General features: G+C 39.4%; 1 protein-coding gene across 1 annotated transcript; it reads left to right on the top strand.

The window, feature by feature from the left end:
• Positions 1-2,451: 2,451 nt before the first annotated feature.
• Positions 2,452-4,254, top strand: LOC121969542. Its single transcript, XM_042519687.1, has 2 exons — positions 2,452-2,933; positions 3,126-4,254. Exon 2 carries the CDS (start codon positions 3,193-3,195, stop codon positions 4,081-4,083), a length of 891 nt encoding a protein of 296 aa, XP_042375621.1. The 5' UTR covers positions 2,452-2,933; positions 3,126-3,192; the 3' UTR covers positions 4,084-4,254.
• Positions 4,255-17,555: the final 13,301 nt, after the last annotated feature.

The following is a 17,555-nucleotide window of genomic DNA, read 5'->3' as shown; positions in this document are numbered from 1 at the left end:
GTCTCAATATTGTCATACTAAGAATTGATATTGATTTTAGATTTTGTAATTAGTATCTTACTTACATTCTATATATGTAGGGGTATAATTGAGCCGAGCCGAGCCGAACTCTTGAATGTTTGAGTTTGACTCATTTATAATTGAGCCGAACTCAAGCTTTATTTAACGAATATTTTCATAGCTCACGAGCTTATTCAAGCTTTTATCGAGCCTAAATAAGCTTAATAAATATAAATTATAAATTTAAATATTTATTAAAAATTAAATTATATATTTAGATAAAATTATAATATTCTTATTAAAATTTATAATTTTATTCTAATAAATAAATTTAATATATTTTATCTATATTTTTCATAAGTAAAATATAAAATCTATAAATTCAATATCAAAACTATTATTTTTTTCATTTAAAAGTTGATTCATGAGCTTACTAATGAACATGTTCACGTGCTAACGAGACGAGTATTATGAAACTTGAACTTCGTTTGTTTATCTTAACGAGCCTCATTAAACGAATTCAAACGAACTTTTATCGAATCAAGATTCGAATAACTCGTGAGCGACTTGATTCATTTATACCCTTATATATATGCCAGATCATATTGACTCAATGGGGCCATACCAGTGGGAGAAGATCATAAGTGTTTGGGTCACCATCTTTAAGGAGTTTAGTTAGATAAGCAAATTAAGGGTCAATGAAGGGTATCAGGCGATCTACAGCAAGATCAGTAACTAAAAACAAGTGCAAGTCTATAATAAATACAAGGCCATTCATGGGCCATTAATGAACACTAGCTAAGAAACCACCTTCCCCAAGTAAAGATGTTAAGACACACTCACATATGGAAAGTTCTCCACGAAAGAAAGTGCCAGACTTACCTTCTTTAATGCATTGAAGCCCAGGGATCGCCATTTGCAAAGGCCGTCAATAAACGCCAAAACCTTCATTTCTTACTTGCACTGGAACGACAATTCCATAAAAATTATACAAATTAATGAAGACTAAAAGCCACCCATTTTATATGGGCCACGAGCGAATCCTGATTGGGCCGATCGAGAATCGTTCTAAAGCCAGTTTTACATTACAAGATGAGCAAATTTCATTTTTGTCCTCCAAAAAGTCGACTTCATCTTTCAAAGTTTTTTTTTTTTACCTTCTAAAAAAACCTCAGAGAATTTTTAGATCCAACCCTAAACTCATCTGCAGCTATTTGAAGGTTAAACTGTGAAATCAACAAACTCTAAGTTTAACTTTACAAATTTCTGATCGAGCAGGCTTGAAACGGATACTCTGTAAGAGTCAGCACGATTCCTGAAAGGCTTTCCTGTTTCCATCCTGCCATTATTGCAAGCACGCATACGACCACATTACTGTTGCAGAACCAGAGACAGCACGAAGAGCTAAATTCTGAGGGTTTCATGTAGCAGCAACTTCGATTCTGCATGTAAATTTTGGTTTGATTCTTCTTCTTTGTCTATATTATACATCTTCCAATCTGCAACAAGAGCCTTACTTATGTGTGCAATTGACGCAATAAGCAGTCGATTGGGAATAATCTATATCTGATCTGTTTGATGTTCAAAAAAAGGAAAGAAAATCCAATTAAATCGATAAAAACAGCTGCCGCGATGGCGTCATGGCAACGTTCTCCGTGGTGCGGCATCTCTGGAGATAAGAGAACCCAATCAGGATCTGACACGTGCCGGATAAGGACAACGGAGATCTGGAGAGAGAGGACGGATGACCGTCAGGACAGTCACGGCTGATGCGATCCAGCCAAGATCCCGGGACCCGCCGCCTTTCCAACGGGCGGAGTGGCGACAACAACGCGACAAACGTCCTCGGCGGCATCCTGTGGCTCAGCATCGATCTGGGTCTCGAGAGGGTCGCATGTAATCGATGCGAGTCCGGCTGACCATGTCATGTGCCCTCGTCCACATAAATTGCGATTCAACAAAATCATAAAATAATTCATAATAAATTAAAAGTAATTATTTTACCAGCTGGCTCACACTATCGATTCCTAAATTGCTTGTTGTCGCAGACTCCCCGAATCAGATCGGATCGGTTCGGTTCGGCTCACTTGATCGTCTGCCACTGGCGCGCGTTTCAAAGCTTGCTGCACCCGTGAAAAGGTCGCCCACTTTCGAGCTCATCGGCACTGCCATTGGTCGGTCGATATACCGCGAAGTCCATCACAACGAGCCGGATCTCGTCCAATTGCTCGAGATTGTCCGTCCGATATTTATCTGACGGTCAGGATTTATCTACGGACTAGAATGCCGTGCGAGTGAAACTTTTGTGGCGAACTCCTTATAGTTTGTACTATTAAGTCGTGTTCCGGTCTTGCAGAAAGGCGTAAATAAATTAAAATTGAGGGGTTTTTAGGTATTTTAAGGTGACAGTGGGATTGTATCCGTGTTCTGGAATTTTAATTAATCGCTTCTCTCGTCGTCTACCTTCGCTGCTCAGCATCTCTGTCTCGTAATCCATAGAAGCCTGTCTCTCTGTTGTTGACTTCGGATAGATTTTTGGGCCTTTTCCAGTACTAATCCCCTCTGATTCAAGTCGCGGTTTCAAGAATCCAGTCGGCGGCTAGTGAGACATCAGTGCTGCATTTCTTGGCGAAGTTACCTCCCGATCCAGCTTGATTTGGGGTTCTCGTTTGGGATTTTACAATCTCCCCTTTCTTTCGCCGTCGCTGGTTTGGACTTCGACTTGCTGCTTCTTCCATTGCTCGGCATTGGAAAAGGTTGAATTTTCTGGTCGATACTGGCGTTTCTTTTGGGCTTCCGCTCCGCGAGAAAAAGGGACGAAGTTTGTTGAACATTCGACAATTTGTAATATATCTCGGCTAAAAAAGGCAGAGACATTGTTCACGTTAAAAGAAATCTTGGCTGCATGGCTCTTTCAGTTCAGCTTGCTGCAGGTATTTTGGGCAAATTGGTTGCTTTTAAGTTTACTATCCTTTTATTATCCACATGAATGTGCCAATGTTTGAAGACAACCTGCATATGAAATCGGAGTGCTTTGTTCATGGAAAAAATCATATTATCTGCTGGTTGACTGTAATTTAAATATTTTGCTTTGAAATTTTTGAAGATTGTTGTTTTCATATTAGAGATGATTAGGAGGAACAGATGATTGTGGAGTAGTGCTTAGGATTGTTGTTGAAATTGTTGTCCACGATGACTCCAAGACCTGTTCCGATTCTTCACCGCTTCATGGTTCTTCTTGAACTCCTTATGGTGCTGTTTGCGCACCAGAATGAGGGCCAATCGCCAAGTGCAAATGATGCGAGTTCATTGAATACTCTTCTCCAAGATTATGCTTTCCGTGCTCTCGTTCACCCCCACACCGGAGTTATCTATGATGGTACTGTGCCTTCCGACCTCACCGACATCAGGATTGCAGCAATAAGGCTTAGAAGTGGGAGTTTGCGGAGGAGAGAAATGAGGTATAACGAATTCAGCATCCCACTTGGTCTCATTGTGAAGCCCTATGTTGTAAGGCTTGTATTGGTGTATCACAATCTGGGCAACTGGTCTTCTTTATACTACCCTCTTCCTGGTTATACCTTCCTGACACCAGTTATTGGACTCCTTGCTTATGATGCAACCAATTTGTCTGCCACCAACTTGCCGGAATTGCAGGTAGTGGTTTCGGAATCACCCATCTCCATTAATTTCTCAAATGTCACTACTGTTCCAAATGGTGCAAGATGTGTGCGGTTTGGTTTGAATAGCTCTCTGGAATTTGAAAACTTGGTGTCGAGCAATTCCTGTTCGACAGACCGCCTGGGCCACTTCTCCATCGTGGTCAACTCTAGCGAGAGAGGCGGCCATTCTAAGGTTTGGAAGATTGTCGGTGGTGTCGTTGGTGGTTTGATTGCTCTAGTTCTCTTCGCCCTGATTGTTTTCTGCATAAGCCGGGTTAGACAGAATAAGAAGGTGGCACAGATGGAGCAGCATGCAGATGCAGGAGTTTCACTGCAAACCTCCAGGATCGGAAACACACAGGTTGCTGTGGCTTCAGTAACTCGGACTCAGCCAGTCCTCGAGAACGAACTTGTTATGTAATTAAGTGCTATTGTTTCTCAGGAAAAGAAGCTGAAGACTGTCTGTCGTCCAAGTGTTCTCTTGCATTGGTCGAATTGAAATTTTTTACAATCTCTGCTGCTTAGTACATGCACTGATTCTTTTTGGAAGTTGTCTGTGTTCGAATGAATGTCCTTTGTTGTGGTTTTCTGATGGTGTCTCTTGCAAGTCGGTGATTTCATTCATTTAAATCTTCCTGTGTTTTCTATTACTGAATAAATTTCTTCTCGTGGAAAGGTCTGGATATTGAGTTTTTTACTGAATAAATTTGTGTTTATTTGATTAATTTTTGGGAAGGTGGAGCTGTGAGGAATATTAATATTCGAGTCGACGTCATGAAGTGGATGTGACTAGATTCTTCATCATTGATCGCCCATTCTCAATGTGATCGTCATAATTATGCCCGCTGATCCGAAAGCAATAAATAATAATATGAAAATAATAAATCGAAAATTTTATGCTGAATCTCTCCACGTGTGCTGCAATCGGGGCGAGGTTGTTCCTTTGTGGTGAACGCGAGTCGATGGCTAGCTCCACAGAAAACTTCATCTTCCCCCGTGCAACCAGCGGAGCCTCCGCCTCACGTGTGCCATCTCACCCACAGGCAAAGGTAACCAATCATTAATGTGGCATCGAGATCGGACCTCATCAACAGAGAGTTGTCTCGTTGTTATGTGCTGAACGACGGCCACGAATTTATTAAGGACATCTCTAATGAAAACTTTCAAAAGTGATTTTTTTTATTTTTAAAATATCATATTATTATCGTATAAAAATAAAAAATTCTACTCTTCACTCCACTAATAAAAAAAAAAATCTATAATTTTTTTTTTTTATATCACACTTAATAATTCACATATCTTTAAAAATATCTCAATTAGTCATTCTTATATCACCTAATTTATTAAAAAATAATATTATAAATTTATAAATTTAAAAACAAAAAATACAATATTAAATAATAAATTATTACAAATAATTTATAAAAATAATCTTTTACTGATTGTACTCATAGCATGTCCAAATATATTTAACTAAGTCGTCTCGAAGTTGATGATGTACTTGATTATCACGTAGTTCTCAGTTTCTTCGAAGGTATTCTTCAAACTCTTAGGTAGAGTCTTGAAATATCTATATCGGAGAATCTTCTTCATCATTTGATCAATTGCTTACTGCATTCCCTCATCCTCAATAATCGTGTTGTGCAAAATAATACATGTATCTTGTTTGATCACGACGCACGTGAAAGGGGAGGTGAATTACGTGATTTTCAAAAACTTTTTCTTTTAGTTTTGAAATCAAAGTATGTAGCGAAAAAAAAACGGAAACAAAAGAACAAATTCAATTTTATTTGGTTCAGAGCTTTCGATGACTATTACTCCAAAACTTAAGTTCCACGGACATATTGACGGGTGAATCCATTAAATACGTCTTCCAGAACCGCCAGAAGAGGTGATCGAGTACCAAAAAAAATTGGAAGAGTGTAACAAGCTACACTTTCTGTTTATAGAAATTAAGTACAAAACTTTAATTTTTTTTATCAAACACTTTTGTAGATAGTCGGCTCGAGCATGGTGTTTAGATGGCTTCTCGGTGGTAGTTGGGTGTAGTAGAGTCAGCGTAGTAGAGTCGTAGCAAGGCAGTAACAAGAAGTCAGAGAAGTTAGAAAGTTAATCGAACATGTGAAAGCTCATATAGAAGTTGATCTTGAATGCTTAATTGAGACATCCATTTAAAAAGTGTGGAAGGGGCCTTCCATAATGTTGAAAGTGTCTTCCATAGGCCAAAATCTATCTTGCATTTGTTGCTCTTTATCGTCAACGAATTCTGAATTTTATTCATTAATTGGAAAATGTCTTTCATAGCACTGAAGGCACCTTCCATGAATAGTACCGAAGGCGCCTTCTAATGCTTGAAGGTGCCTTAGATATTATTCACCCGAAACTTTTTTTCTCCTTTTGCCCTGTAAGTTAGGTTAGTCCAACACAATAATATTTAATCTACAAAATAAAGTTAGTACAACAATAATATGATTAATTTATGATTTAGACCCTGTCCTCCAAACCAGGATCTAGTCAGAATTTCAATTTAGGTTTCTTAAATGGACCTAAATTAAATCGACGCATACTGTCCTCTCGACCGGGGCACGTCCTCAATTAGTCATCCTCCTCCAGTGACTTACCTTCACTTATCGTATATCAAGGTACCTCCTTGATTTGATGTTAGTCTGACCCACTAGGTTTTTTTACCGGAATTGCACATTCGGACTTACTCTCATCAGTACTCAAACATCCTGATCTCCTGCCGGAAACGCATATCCAGATTTTGTTAATCAGGAATCACACATTCAACTGGATTTTCTTGTTAGTGTTAGGTCCTTTTGACCCGTCAAGTTAGTCAACCCTACACACTTTGTAATAATGTTAGATCATAATAACACCTAACTTGACTTACTTATCATTCATCAAAACCTGAGTTGAACCATTAGTACAAATTGCACCAACAATCTCCCTCTCTTTGATGCAATGACAACTTAAGTTAGAGTTAGGAAAAGATTGTTGGATTTTTCGGGCCGCAAAAATCACTTTTTGCGTTGCGGAAACCCCGAAATCCCGCCACCGGATCCGTGCGAATAAATAAAATTTACGTAAAACTTCGAGTACGAGTTTCTAGCCTAGATCTAAACTAGATCTACAAAGGAGAAGAGTTTTACCCTTGATGCGATGCCCTTCGCTAATCCCGCTCGTCCAAGGTTTGCCGGATCTCGAGAGTATCAAAGTAGATACTCCTCTATGTGTATCCACACAAGCAAGAGATGGAGAAACCAAACAAAAGGTGTGCTAGCACCTTTGAAAGGTTCGGCCAAGGTGGAGGAGAGGGAGAGAAGAGAGAGCTTGAGGAAGAAGATGAGAGTTACACAAAAAAAAATGAAACTCACCTAATCCATTAGTGGCCGGCCACATAAATGAGGTTAATAACCTCCATGGAATACCAAGAGTCACAACTCTTGGTAACTCCCATGAGGTAGCATCCCACTTAAGCAACCATAATGATGTGGAGCATCATCATTGGTCCACTCTTTGCCAACTCACATTTGAGGTGGCAAATGGTCAAGTCAAACTTGACTCTTCATCTTCCTCTCAAGTCAAGTCAAACTTGACCACTTCTCTCCCATAGTTGATCAAATCTAACCATTGGTTCAAGTCAATTTTAATTTAATGAATCTATATTTATTGAATTAAATTGACTCAATGAGTCTAAGTCCAAATTAGACTCATCTAACACATGACCAAAATTGAGTCCAACTCAATTAGCCTAATTTGGATTACTCTTAATCCAATTTGGTTCATCACATGGACCTAATCCTTTAGGTTCATCAAATGAACCTAATCTCCATCTAATTGCCCTTTGTGTATGACCCTATAGGTTCTTATAACATTAGCAATGCTCCTAAACCCATTTAAAAGCATAAGTAATGAGCGGTATCTAGCAACGTAACACATCATTACTACCCAAGTTATAAGAATGTTGAGATCCAAAATCACCTTGTGACTACTAATTGTGACTCTTCACAATATATGACAAGTGTCCTTCTATCCTTGACATTTAGATTGATCAATGTGAGGCATAGACCGTGTCATCCTCTAATCAATCTAAATATTGAATCCCAAGTAGACTCACTCAATCAAATGAGCTCAACATCTCATATTGACTCATTTAGGTATGGTCATGCACTTAGTGGTCTCACTCTATCAAGAATATCAATGTCTCTCCCGTCATATAGGAGGGATAGATCTCATCTACATCACTCACATCCCTCCGTATAATTTGTTACATACCCAATAATCGCCTTTATAGTCCACCCAGTTACGGGTGACGTTTGACGAAGCCAAAGCATGTAACTCCTTATGTAGGGAACCATGGCGACTTCAGGTCCAAGGATTAATAGTCATACTAATAGCCACATGAGAAAGTATATGACACTCATATAACGATCCATGGTACTTTCTCATGGCGGATCATTCAGTATACATTCTCCAATGCATACCCATGTGTCAACTTGATATCTCTATATCCATGACTTGTGAGATCAAGTCATCAAATTGACCTACATGCTAGTTTCGTCGCATTAACATTGTCCTTGAATGTTAATACTTGACTAGGAATGATTAAGAGTAGTGTTCCCTATATCATCTCACTATCGATTCAACCAATCGATTGATATAGGTAAGAACCTTCTACTCAAGGACGTTATTATACTTAGTTATTTGGCACTAATACAAGTAAGCATAATAACCATAAACAAATGCCTTTATATATATATGAGAAATATAATACAATAAGTCCATACAACAATCATTAAATGATTGGCTCTAGGGCTCTAACTAACAATCTCCCACTAGCACTAGTGCCAATCAATGTAGGTTCTAAGGCCTAATGGCCTAGTGCACTATCATACTTTCTCTGTGCCAAAGCCTTGGTCAAGGGATCTGCGATGTTAGCCTCTGTGGGTACTCTACAAATCTTCACATCTCCTCTATCGATAATCTCTCGAATGAGATGGAAGCGCCGTAGTATGTGTTTGGTCCACTGGTGTGAGCGAGGTTTCTTAGCCTGTGTTATTGCTCCATTATTGTCACAATAGAGCTCTATGGGATCAGCAATGCTAGGAACCACCCCAAGCTTAGTAATGAACTTGCGGATCCAAACTGCCTCCTTTGCTGCTTCTGATGCAGCAATATACTCGGCCTCTGTTGTAGAATCAGCGACTGTGTCCTGCTTCGAATTCTTCCAGCTCACAGCACCACCATTTATGCAAAACACGAACCCAGACTGCGATTGATAATCATCCTGATCAGTTTGGAAGCTAGCATCACTGTAACCCTTTATAGCTAGTTCTTCATCGCCTCCATATATCAAGAAATATTCTTTAGTCCTTCTCAAGTACTTAAGAATATTCTTGACCGCTATCCAGTGACTTTCACCTGGATCTGACTGGTATCTGCTCGTCATGCTCAAAGCATACGAGACATCAGGACGAGTACATAGCATGGCGTACATGATAGATCCTATGGCTGAAGCATAAGGGATCTGATCCATGCGGTCTCTCTCCTCTCTAGAAGAGGGACTTTGAGTCTTCGAAAGACTCATACCATATGACATCGGCAGAAATCCCTTCTTGGAGTTCTGAATGGAAAATCGAAGTAATACCTTGTCAATGTATGTACTCTGACTTAGGCCAAGCAATCTCGTAGATCTATCTCTATAGATCTGTATGCCTAGAATGTGGGATGCTCCACCTAAGTCCTTCATTGAGAAATAAGTCCCTAGCCAAGTCTTGATAGACTGCAGTAAAGGGATGTCTTTCCCAATGAGTAGTATGTCATCCACATACAATATAAGGAAGACAACTGTGTTCCCTACAATATTCTTGTAGACACAAGGTTCATCTTCGTTCTTGATGAAACCAAACTGTTTGATTGCATCATCGAATCGAAGATTCCAACTCCGAGAAGCTTGCTTTAGTCCATAAATGGACCTATGCAACTTGCATACTCTGTCAGTATGCTGTGGATCTACAAAACCCTCAGGTTGTGTCATGTACACATCCTCGAGCAGGTTTCCATTCAGAAACGTGGTTTTGACATCCATCTGCCAGATCTCATAATCGTGGTACGCTGTAATAGCAAGCATGATCTGAATGGACTTAAACATCACTACTGGAGAAAAGGTTTTATCATAGTCAATATCATGAATTTGCTTGAAACCTTTAGCTACCAAGCGACCCTTATAAATAAGTCCATCCATGTCAATCTTTCTCTTAAAGACCCACTTACACCCAATGGGTTTGACCCCTTCAGGTGAATCAACCAAAGTCCATACTTGGTTAGTGTACATGGATTCCATCTCGGATCTCATGACCTCTAGCCATTTCTCAGAATCTGGTCTCATCACAGCTTCCTGATAGGAGGTAGGCTCATCCTCAATGAGCACAATGTCATCATGGTCAGACAAGAGAAATGAGTATCTCTCAGGCTGACGACGTACCCTATCAGATATGTGAAGAGGTAGGTCTACTTGAACTGGTTGTGGTTCCTCAACTCCTTGTGGAACAACATCATCCACAACACTTTGTGGTTCCAGTTTAACTTCCATCGAGGCTTTAGTGCTATAGTCCACATCTTAAACTTCTTCAAGATCGAACGTACTTCCACTAGTCTTTCTAGAAACAAAGTCCCTTTCTAGAAATACCACAGTCTTAGCCATAATTACCTTGTGTTGACTGGGAATGTAGAAGTAATATCCCTTCATTTCCTTGGGATATCCAATGAAATAGCACTTGTCGGATTTGGGTCCCAATTTGTCCGAGATTTGATGTCTAACGTAAGCCTCATAATCCCAAATCCTCATAAAAGACACCTGGATATCTCTCCCAGTCCATATCCTATATGGTGTCTTTATTACAGCCTTGGATGGAACTCAGTTGAGTATGAAGGCTGCTGCGTCTAGAGCATAGCCCCAAAGATACATGGGAAGATCTGTGTGACTCATCATAGATCGTACCATATCTAATAAGGTACGATTTCTCCTTTCAGATACACCATTCCACTATGGTGTTCCAGGAGGAGTGAGTTGAGATAGAATCCCACACTCAGCTAGATAGTCATGAAACTCATGGCTAAGGTATTCACCACCTCGATCTGATCGAAGTATCTTAATACTCTTGCCAAGCAGGTTTTGTACTTCATTCTTGAATTCTTTGAACTTTTCAAAGGATTCTGACTTATGTGTCATCAAGTACACATAACCATATCTACTGAAGTCATCAGTAAATGTAATGAAGTACCTATAACCACCTCTAGCAGTGACATTGAAAGGGCCACATACATCACTATGTATAAGACCTAACAAGTTAGTCGCTCTCTCACTGTGTCCACTAAAGGGAGTCTTGGTCATCTTGCCTAGAAGGCATGACTCGCATGTCTCATATAATTCAAAATCAAATGAGTCGAGCAAATCATCTTTATGAAGCTGGGATAAGCGTTTGTCATTTATATGACCTAAGCGACAGTGCCAGATATAGATTTGGTTCATGTCATTTGACTTGAACCTCTTGGTACTTATGTTATAGATAGGGTTCTTAAGGTCTAGAATATAGAGTCCGTTCATCAGAGGTGCACTACAATAGAACATATCATTTAAATAAACTGAACAACATTTGTTCTTTATTATAAATAAAAAACCTTTCTTGTCCAAACAAGAAACTGAAATTATGTTCTTAGTTAAAGTAGGCACATAACAACATTCATCTAATTCTAATACAAGCCCGGAAGGCAGAGATAGATGATAAGTTCCTATAGCAACAGCAGCAACCCGTGCTCCATTGCCTACGCGTAGGTCCACCTCGTCCTTTGTCAATGCCCTGTTATTTCTCAGCGCCTACACATTAGTACAAATGTAAGAAGTGTTAGGATCTTCGGTGTAACACCCCAAATTTCATGATTTGGAGTCCTAAAAGTTCTTATAAAAATATAGAAATGCTATAGAAATTTTCTAGAGATTTTTAGAAATTTTTAGAGTATTTTTATGGAATTTTTGGAGGTCGTTTGGTATTTTTACTAAGCGAAGTAAGTTTCGACAAAAAATGTTGAAGCCGGGTTTTGAACCCAAGACCCCGGACCCGAATCCGGACTTAGCCAACCAACTGGTCTGGAAACGTTTTGTTAATAATAAATGAGATGAAATGTATATGATGTAGAACATGGTAATGGAGAATAATAAGAAGGAAAATAAGTTGAAGAAGCTGGGTTTCGAACCGAGCTCCTCGGCCCGAGCAGAACTCGGCCCGACCAACCGAGCTGTGCTCGATTTGTTAACTAGATAGGAGAACAAATATATTTAAGCATAAGTTGGAATATTTAAAATAAAATGGTTGCATCTGGGATTCGATCCCTCGAGTTGGGCTTTAAGCAGAACGCAGCCCACCAACAGACCAGCCGCGGGTTTGTTAATAAAACCCGAATCAAGTTGTATTTAAGCAATAGTTAGTTAACAGAATATTAAAGTTATAAGAAGAGAACTTAGGTTTTCCCCGTGATAAAAATCTTCTCCTCTCCTCCTCTCGTGACGGCGTTTTTCCTCTCGGGCGAAAACAGAGACGAAGCTAGGGCTTCGTCTCCGGCGGTCGGCGAGCGTCTTCTTCCGTGAGTTCTTCACCGATCCAAGCTCCTCTCGTAAAGGAGAACTCGAAGACGCGAGGAAGAGGCCGAGATCGTGAGTTTCTCCGAAGCCCTAGAAGCTATCTTGCTCGGTTGTAAGTCCAAGAACCGAAGGTGAGTTGCTTCTCACCTGCAGTAGGAGTTGTTCCGAGTTTTAAGTTGATTCCGTGTTTTCGGATTGTATTTTATGGCATTCATGTTGTTGCCGAAGCTTTGCATTCTTTTATTGTTTTCTTGCCGTGGCACAAGATGTGGGAAGTGATGGCTGAAGCATGTTTTTAGGAATTGGAAGCTTGAAGGGAAGTGGATAGATTTAAGATTTTTGATTGCTTTGTTGCTAACCTGTTGAAGTGTGTTTAGAGCTTAGAACAACATGTTTTAAGGAGCTTTTGATTCCAGGTCATGTTTACCCTTTTGTTGAGGCATACGATTCTTAGATTCTTGGTTACTGCTGTGAGCATGAAGTGGTCTTCATCTATAGTAGCAAGTTTTCTTTAAAGGATTTTATTACCCTAAGTAAATCCTAAAATCTGTGTGCATGTGAAACCTAGGTATTCTGTTAAAACTTGTTGAGGCTTAAGAGCAGTTTTGAGATTTTGATTCTCCTTCTTTACTGTAGTAGTTTGCTATAGAGATTTTGGTTGCTCTATGGACACCGAATTCCATTAAGTTTAGTTAAGGAGGTTCAATTGCAATTATGTGTTGAATAGGTTCTTATTAACAACATGCATGTGTAGAACCTTCCTTATTCAAAGAATATGAACAACCTAGCATTTAGTAAGCATGAACAGCCTTAAAATTAGCCTTGCGGATTTAGTTTCCTTGCATATTAATAAGCACTAAACATCCCTTTATTTTGAGTAGATGGTTTTAGAAGTTTGTTAGTTTAACAAGCATGAATAGACTCTTATTATGTTGGTATGAATAACATTTTAGTTAGATGTTCCTTGGAGTTCAAGTTTCTAGTTTTAGACTTCCTTGCTTTAACAAACAGAATTGTTTTATTTTCTTTTTAAGAAAATGCAGATTTTAGTTTTGTTCCTTGCTATTTCCAGTAAGCATGAAATGGGTAATCATATTTGGATCCTTAGTATGTTTAGCATTTTTAGTCTTGGATCCCTATGCTCAACAAACATGAACAGCTTAAGCTTAAAGTATGCATAGTTAATTCTTTTTTTTTTAGCAATTCAATATCTATTTCTTGAGCATTTTACAAGTACGAACAGCACCTTGTAGCATTTCAGATTTAGTACTTATTGTTGATTTAGTAGCATGAGCAGCCCTGCCATTTTAAAGTATCAGTTTAACATAAGCAGTTTTAGTTTTCATTACTGTTTAGTATTTCCTGATGAAGCATGATGTTCTGTTAATTCCATGCAGCAACGATTCCTTTATTTTCTAGATTCTATTGCATGCCTAGTAGTTGAATTTGTTTTATTATCACAGCATGCTTAAGTTGTTCTAGTTTCCTATTTGCTATTGGAATAACATGAGCAGTCCTATTTTTATAGCATGCAGATTTTAGATAAGTTTAGTATGCAGATTTTGATAAGCTTAATATGCAGATTTTTTGTTAAGCTTTGTATACAGATATTTAGTACGTAGGGTGTGTTCTAGTGCACACCAAGTGCTTGATAAAATGCTTAGCTCAATATAATGCTACAGTAGACATTTTAATAGCTCAGTTAATGCAGTAGAAGCATTTAAAATAACTTATTTAGTCTTGCTTCAGCTTATATGGGACTACGGTCCAATGGGTGGGCTCCCATAGTCGCCTCTAGGTTCAGATAACCTAGTTCTAGGTTCAGACAACCTAGTTAAAGCAAGGTAAGAAAATTAGCTATGAAATCAGTATTTTATTTTCAGCAGTGGCACTGTACTGGATTAGATATCCATTGGGTTGGGCTCCCACAGTCGTCCCTAGGTTTAGATAACCTAGTAAACCCTACTAGACTCGGAACTTACAATCCCGGGTTTAGTTAGGGATGCGCGCACAGCAAGTACAGTTGCCGGGCCCATCAGCAGTATGATTATTATTTTGATCTATTATGTAAATAGTTTTCAAAACTTCACAAATTAGTTATGTGAATACAAGTTAGACTCAGTTTAGCATTAATTAGTTTAGCTTAGGTATCAATTCAGTTTCTTATTGATACACATGATAGTTCTATGATTAGCTATACATGTTTAGTATTTCAGTTAGTTAGATTTCTTTGCTATTTATGAGCATGATTAGCTTTACATGTTAGCTTTTTAGTTAGTTTCTTCGCTATTTATGCGCATGATTAGTTGTACATGTTTAGTGTTTCAGTTAGTATGATTCCTTTATTGGTTTATGAGCATGATTAGCTATACATGTTTAGTATTTCAGTTAGCATGATTCCTTTGCCATCTATGAGCAGGAGTAGCTATACATGTTTAGTTTTTCAGTTAGTTGATTTCTTTGCTATTTATGAGCATGAGTAGCTTTACATGTTAGCATTCAGTTTTAGCATGTTTTTATTTATATACATGCATATCGAGATTTTGTGAGTAGGATAGCGCTCACTAAGCTTTTAGCTTATAGATACTATTTTCCTCCTACTGCAGATAAAGGAAAAGGAAAAGTATAAGAAGGAAGGCGACAAGGAGATGCTGTGACAGTGTGTGTGATGCCAGGACTATGGAGAGATCCAGAGTTCGCTAGTGAATTTTCAGGACCTACCTGTTTAGAGTTTTAGTTTATGTTATTATGAAGTTGAGATTGTAATTGAGTTTATTTCCGCATTGTAGTTTGATACCTCCTATTGTTTGAGTGATATGGTTGTTTGCCATTGCTAGAGTAGTTTTATATTTTTATTGTGTTATTATACTGCGTGGTTGTGAAATTATATGTTCCAGCCGCCTGTGGCTGAGTATACATGTTATGTATCCCAGTTTGGGGTCACCGGTACAGGGGAGATTCTGTCGAAATTTTTCGGTAGAGTTTCTATGTGATTTTTAATCATACCGGTTAAGTAGAGTTAGTAGTCAAGTAGCGTCCACCTTTAGAGAATAGTAGTAGTGTAGAAAAGTGGGTCGCTACATTCGGATGGCTAGAGAGGGGGGGTGTGAATAGCCTCCTCTAAAAGCTTAAAGAATTTCTTCCTACAAATCGTTAGCGCAGCGGAAATATGCAAACGAAAAGATAATACAAGAAAAAGAGACAAACACCACTAACATCAGTATGTACGAGGTTCGAGGATAACTTGCCCCTACTCCTCGGCGTGTTCGTAAGGTGGACGATCCTTTGATCTTTCGGTAGATCACACCCTGGATAGATTCCGGCTAAAGATTTTCCTCCTTCTTGGTGGAGTAACCTCTCCACAAAGTCTCAGAAGATATGTAAATAAAGCACAAGACTTACAATGATCAGTGGCTAAAGAGAATGAAGAATATGCTCACAGCCACGCGAAGACGACAGTGAAAGCAGAGCGCAAGAAGGAAGCAGCTTCTCAGCCAAGAGCTCAAAGCTTAGCACACTTGCTTGATCGACAGAGAGTTTTTCTTTCTTAGTTCCTTCTCTGAAAAATCTCTTCATCCTTCTTCTTATGCCTCTGCTTTTCCACTGCGTTCAGCCTGTATCGAATCGCTGTCAACCTGCACCGAATCGCTGCTGCAAGCTAAGGCGTCGCCAATCACTCTTCCTCCTCATCTGGTTCTCTGAACTCACACCAATAGAACCCATGGTCTTCACAGGTGTCTCTGAGCTCGAACCAATAAACAGGAGTCAAGCTGATTGCAGCCAGTGAACGTTGATGCTCCAATTGCACCATTTGCAATGAAACACAGTAGAAAGAACACTTTGTCTTATTCTTCTGACGGAGCTTGATTTGAATTTAAGCATTGGCATGATACCTGCAACCTGCAGATTTAAAAAGCTCACAGCAGATGGTTAAATCAGACGAATCAGAAGTTGCAGAGAAACAGCAGAAACTACAGACATTATTGTGGATCGGTCAGCAGACCGATCCACGCCTCTTTGACCGATCAGGCCATAGCCTGATTGGTCCAGGAGGGCTCGATCGGTCTGTGGACCGATCAGGCTATAGGTGGATCGGTCCACAGACCGATCCCCCTATCCTTTCTCCCGAACTCCGTTGCCTCCTAATCGGTCTACAGACCGATCGGTAATTCTCACAGAGAGTTACTGATTGGTTACTGATCGGTCTGGTGACCGATCAGATAACCATAGTATCACTGGATCGGTCAACAGACCGATCCAATGCCTATGTAGGTTTAGAGCTTCCTAGCCCTAAACCCTAAAGCCTTCCTGGTCTAGAGAACAAGCTACCGAGCCCTCTCTGACCTAGTCCGGAGAACGAGCTACCGAGTCCTCTCTGACCTAGTCCGGAGAACGAGCTACCTAGCCCTCTCCGATTTCTTCTGGTCCAGAGAACGAGCTACCGAGCCCTCTCTGACCTAGTCCGGAGAACGAGCTACCGATCCCTCTCCGACTTCGTCCGGTCCAGAGAACGAGCTACCGAGCCCTCTCTGACCTAGTCCGGAGAACGAGCTACCGAGCCCTCTCCGACTTCGCGTGCCAAGTTTCCATACTTGGACTTTTCCCTTCCACCTGATCAACCTTGATCAGTAATCAATCTGAGTTTAATTAATATCTGATACAAACTTAAATCAGTGTCAACATTAAAACAACAGCCAGGTCAGACTGTATCAACAATCTCCCCCTTTTTGTTGTTTGACAACACGATTTAAGTTTAGATCAGAAATGCTCATATTTCCATAATTTTAGGAGAATCAACATCCTCCCCCTAAGACGGATACAACACTATATAAGGAAGTCAGTAATCCTCAAGGTTATCCTCTCCCCTAAAATCAAAACTTCATTCATCTCTAAACTTAGTCATCTTCTCCCCCTTTGTCAAACACCGAAAAGGTACAAATTAGGTAATAAGACTTAAAGGACTCCCCCTTAACCCATACTGTCTCTTTCTTAATCCACATAAAATTCCCTCTAAGTGTATTATCGGACAGTAAATAAGAGACAATCAAGATATGGCATATGAAAAGTATATAAATAACTAATAAGAACTGAAACATAAAGAGAAGCAAGTAATAGAAAAACGAGTAGCATAAATATATGAAAACAGCTAATATCCAGGTCAGACACATGTATCTATCAAACAGTATCCGAAACATAGGCAATCAAAATGACCAACATAAAACAAGGTGTATCAATCAACTTCCTCAATATGA

The sequence above is a fragment of the Zingiber officinale genome, chromosome 4A, assembly GCF_018446385.1.
Source record: "Zingiber officinale cultivar Zhangliang chromosome 4A, Zo_v1.1, whole genome shotgun sequence".
NCBI classification, from domain to species: domain Eukaryota; kingdom Viridiplantae; phylum Streptophyta; class Magnoliopsida; order Zingiberales; family Zingiberaceae; genus Zingiber; species Zingiber officinale.
The sequence above is the reverse complement of the archived record's forward strand: the minus strand, read 5'-3'. Positions and strand labels throughout refer to the sequence as shown.

Excerpts from the sequence above, each read along its gene's own strand:
- LOC121969542 (XM_042519687.1), top strand. The coding sequence starts at position 3,193 with ATGACTCCAAGACCTGTTCCGATTCTTCACCGCTTCATGGTTCTTCTT.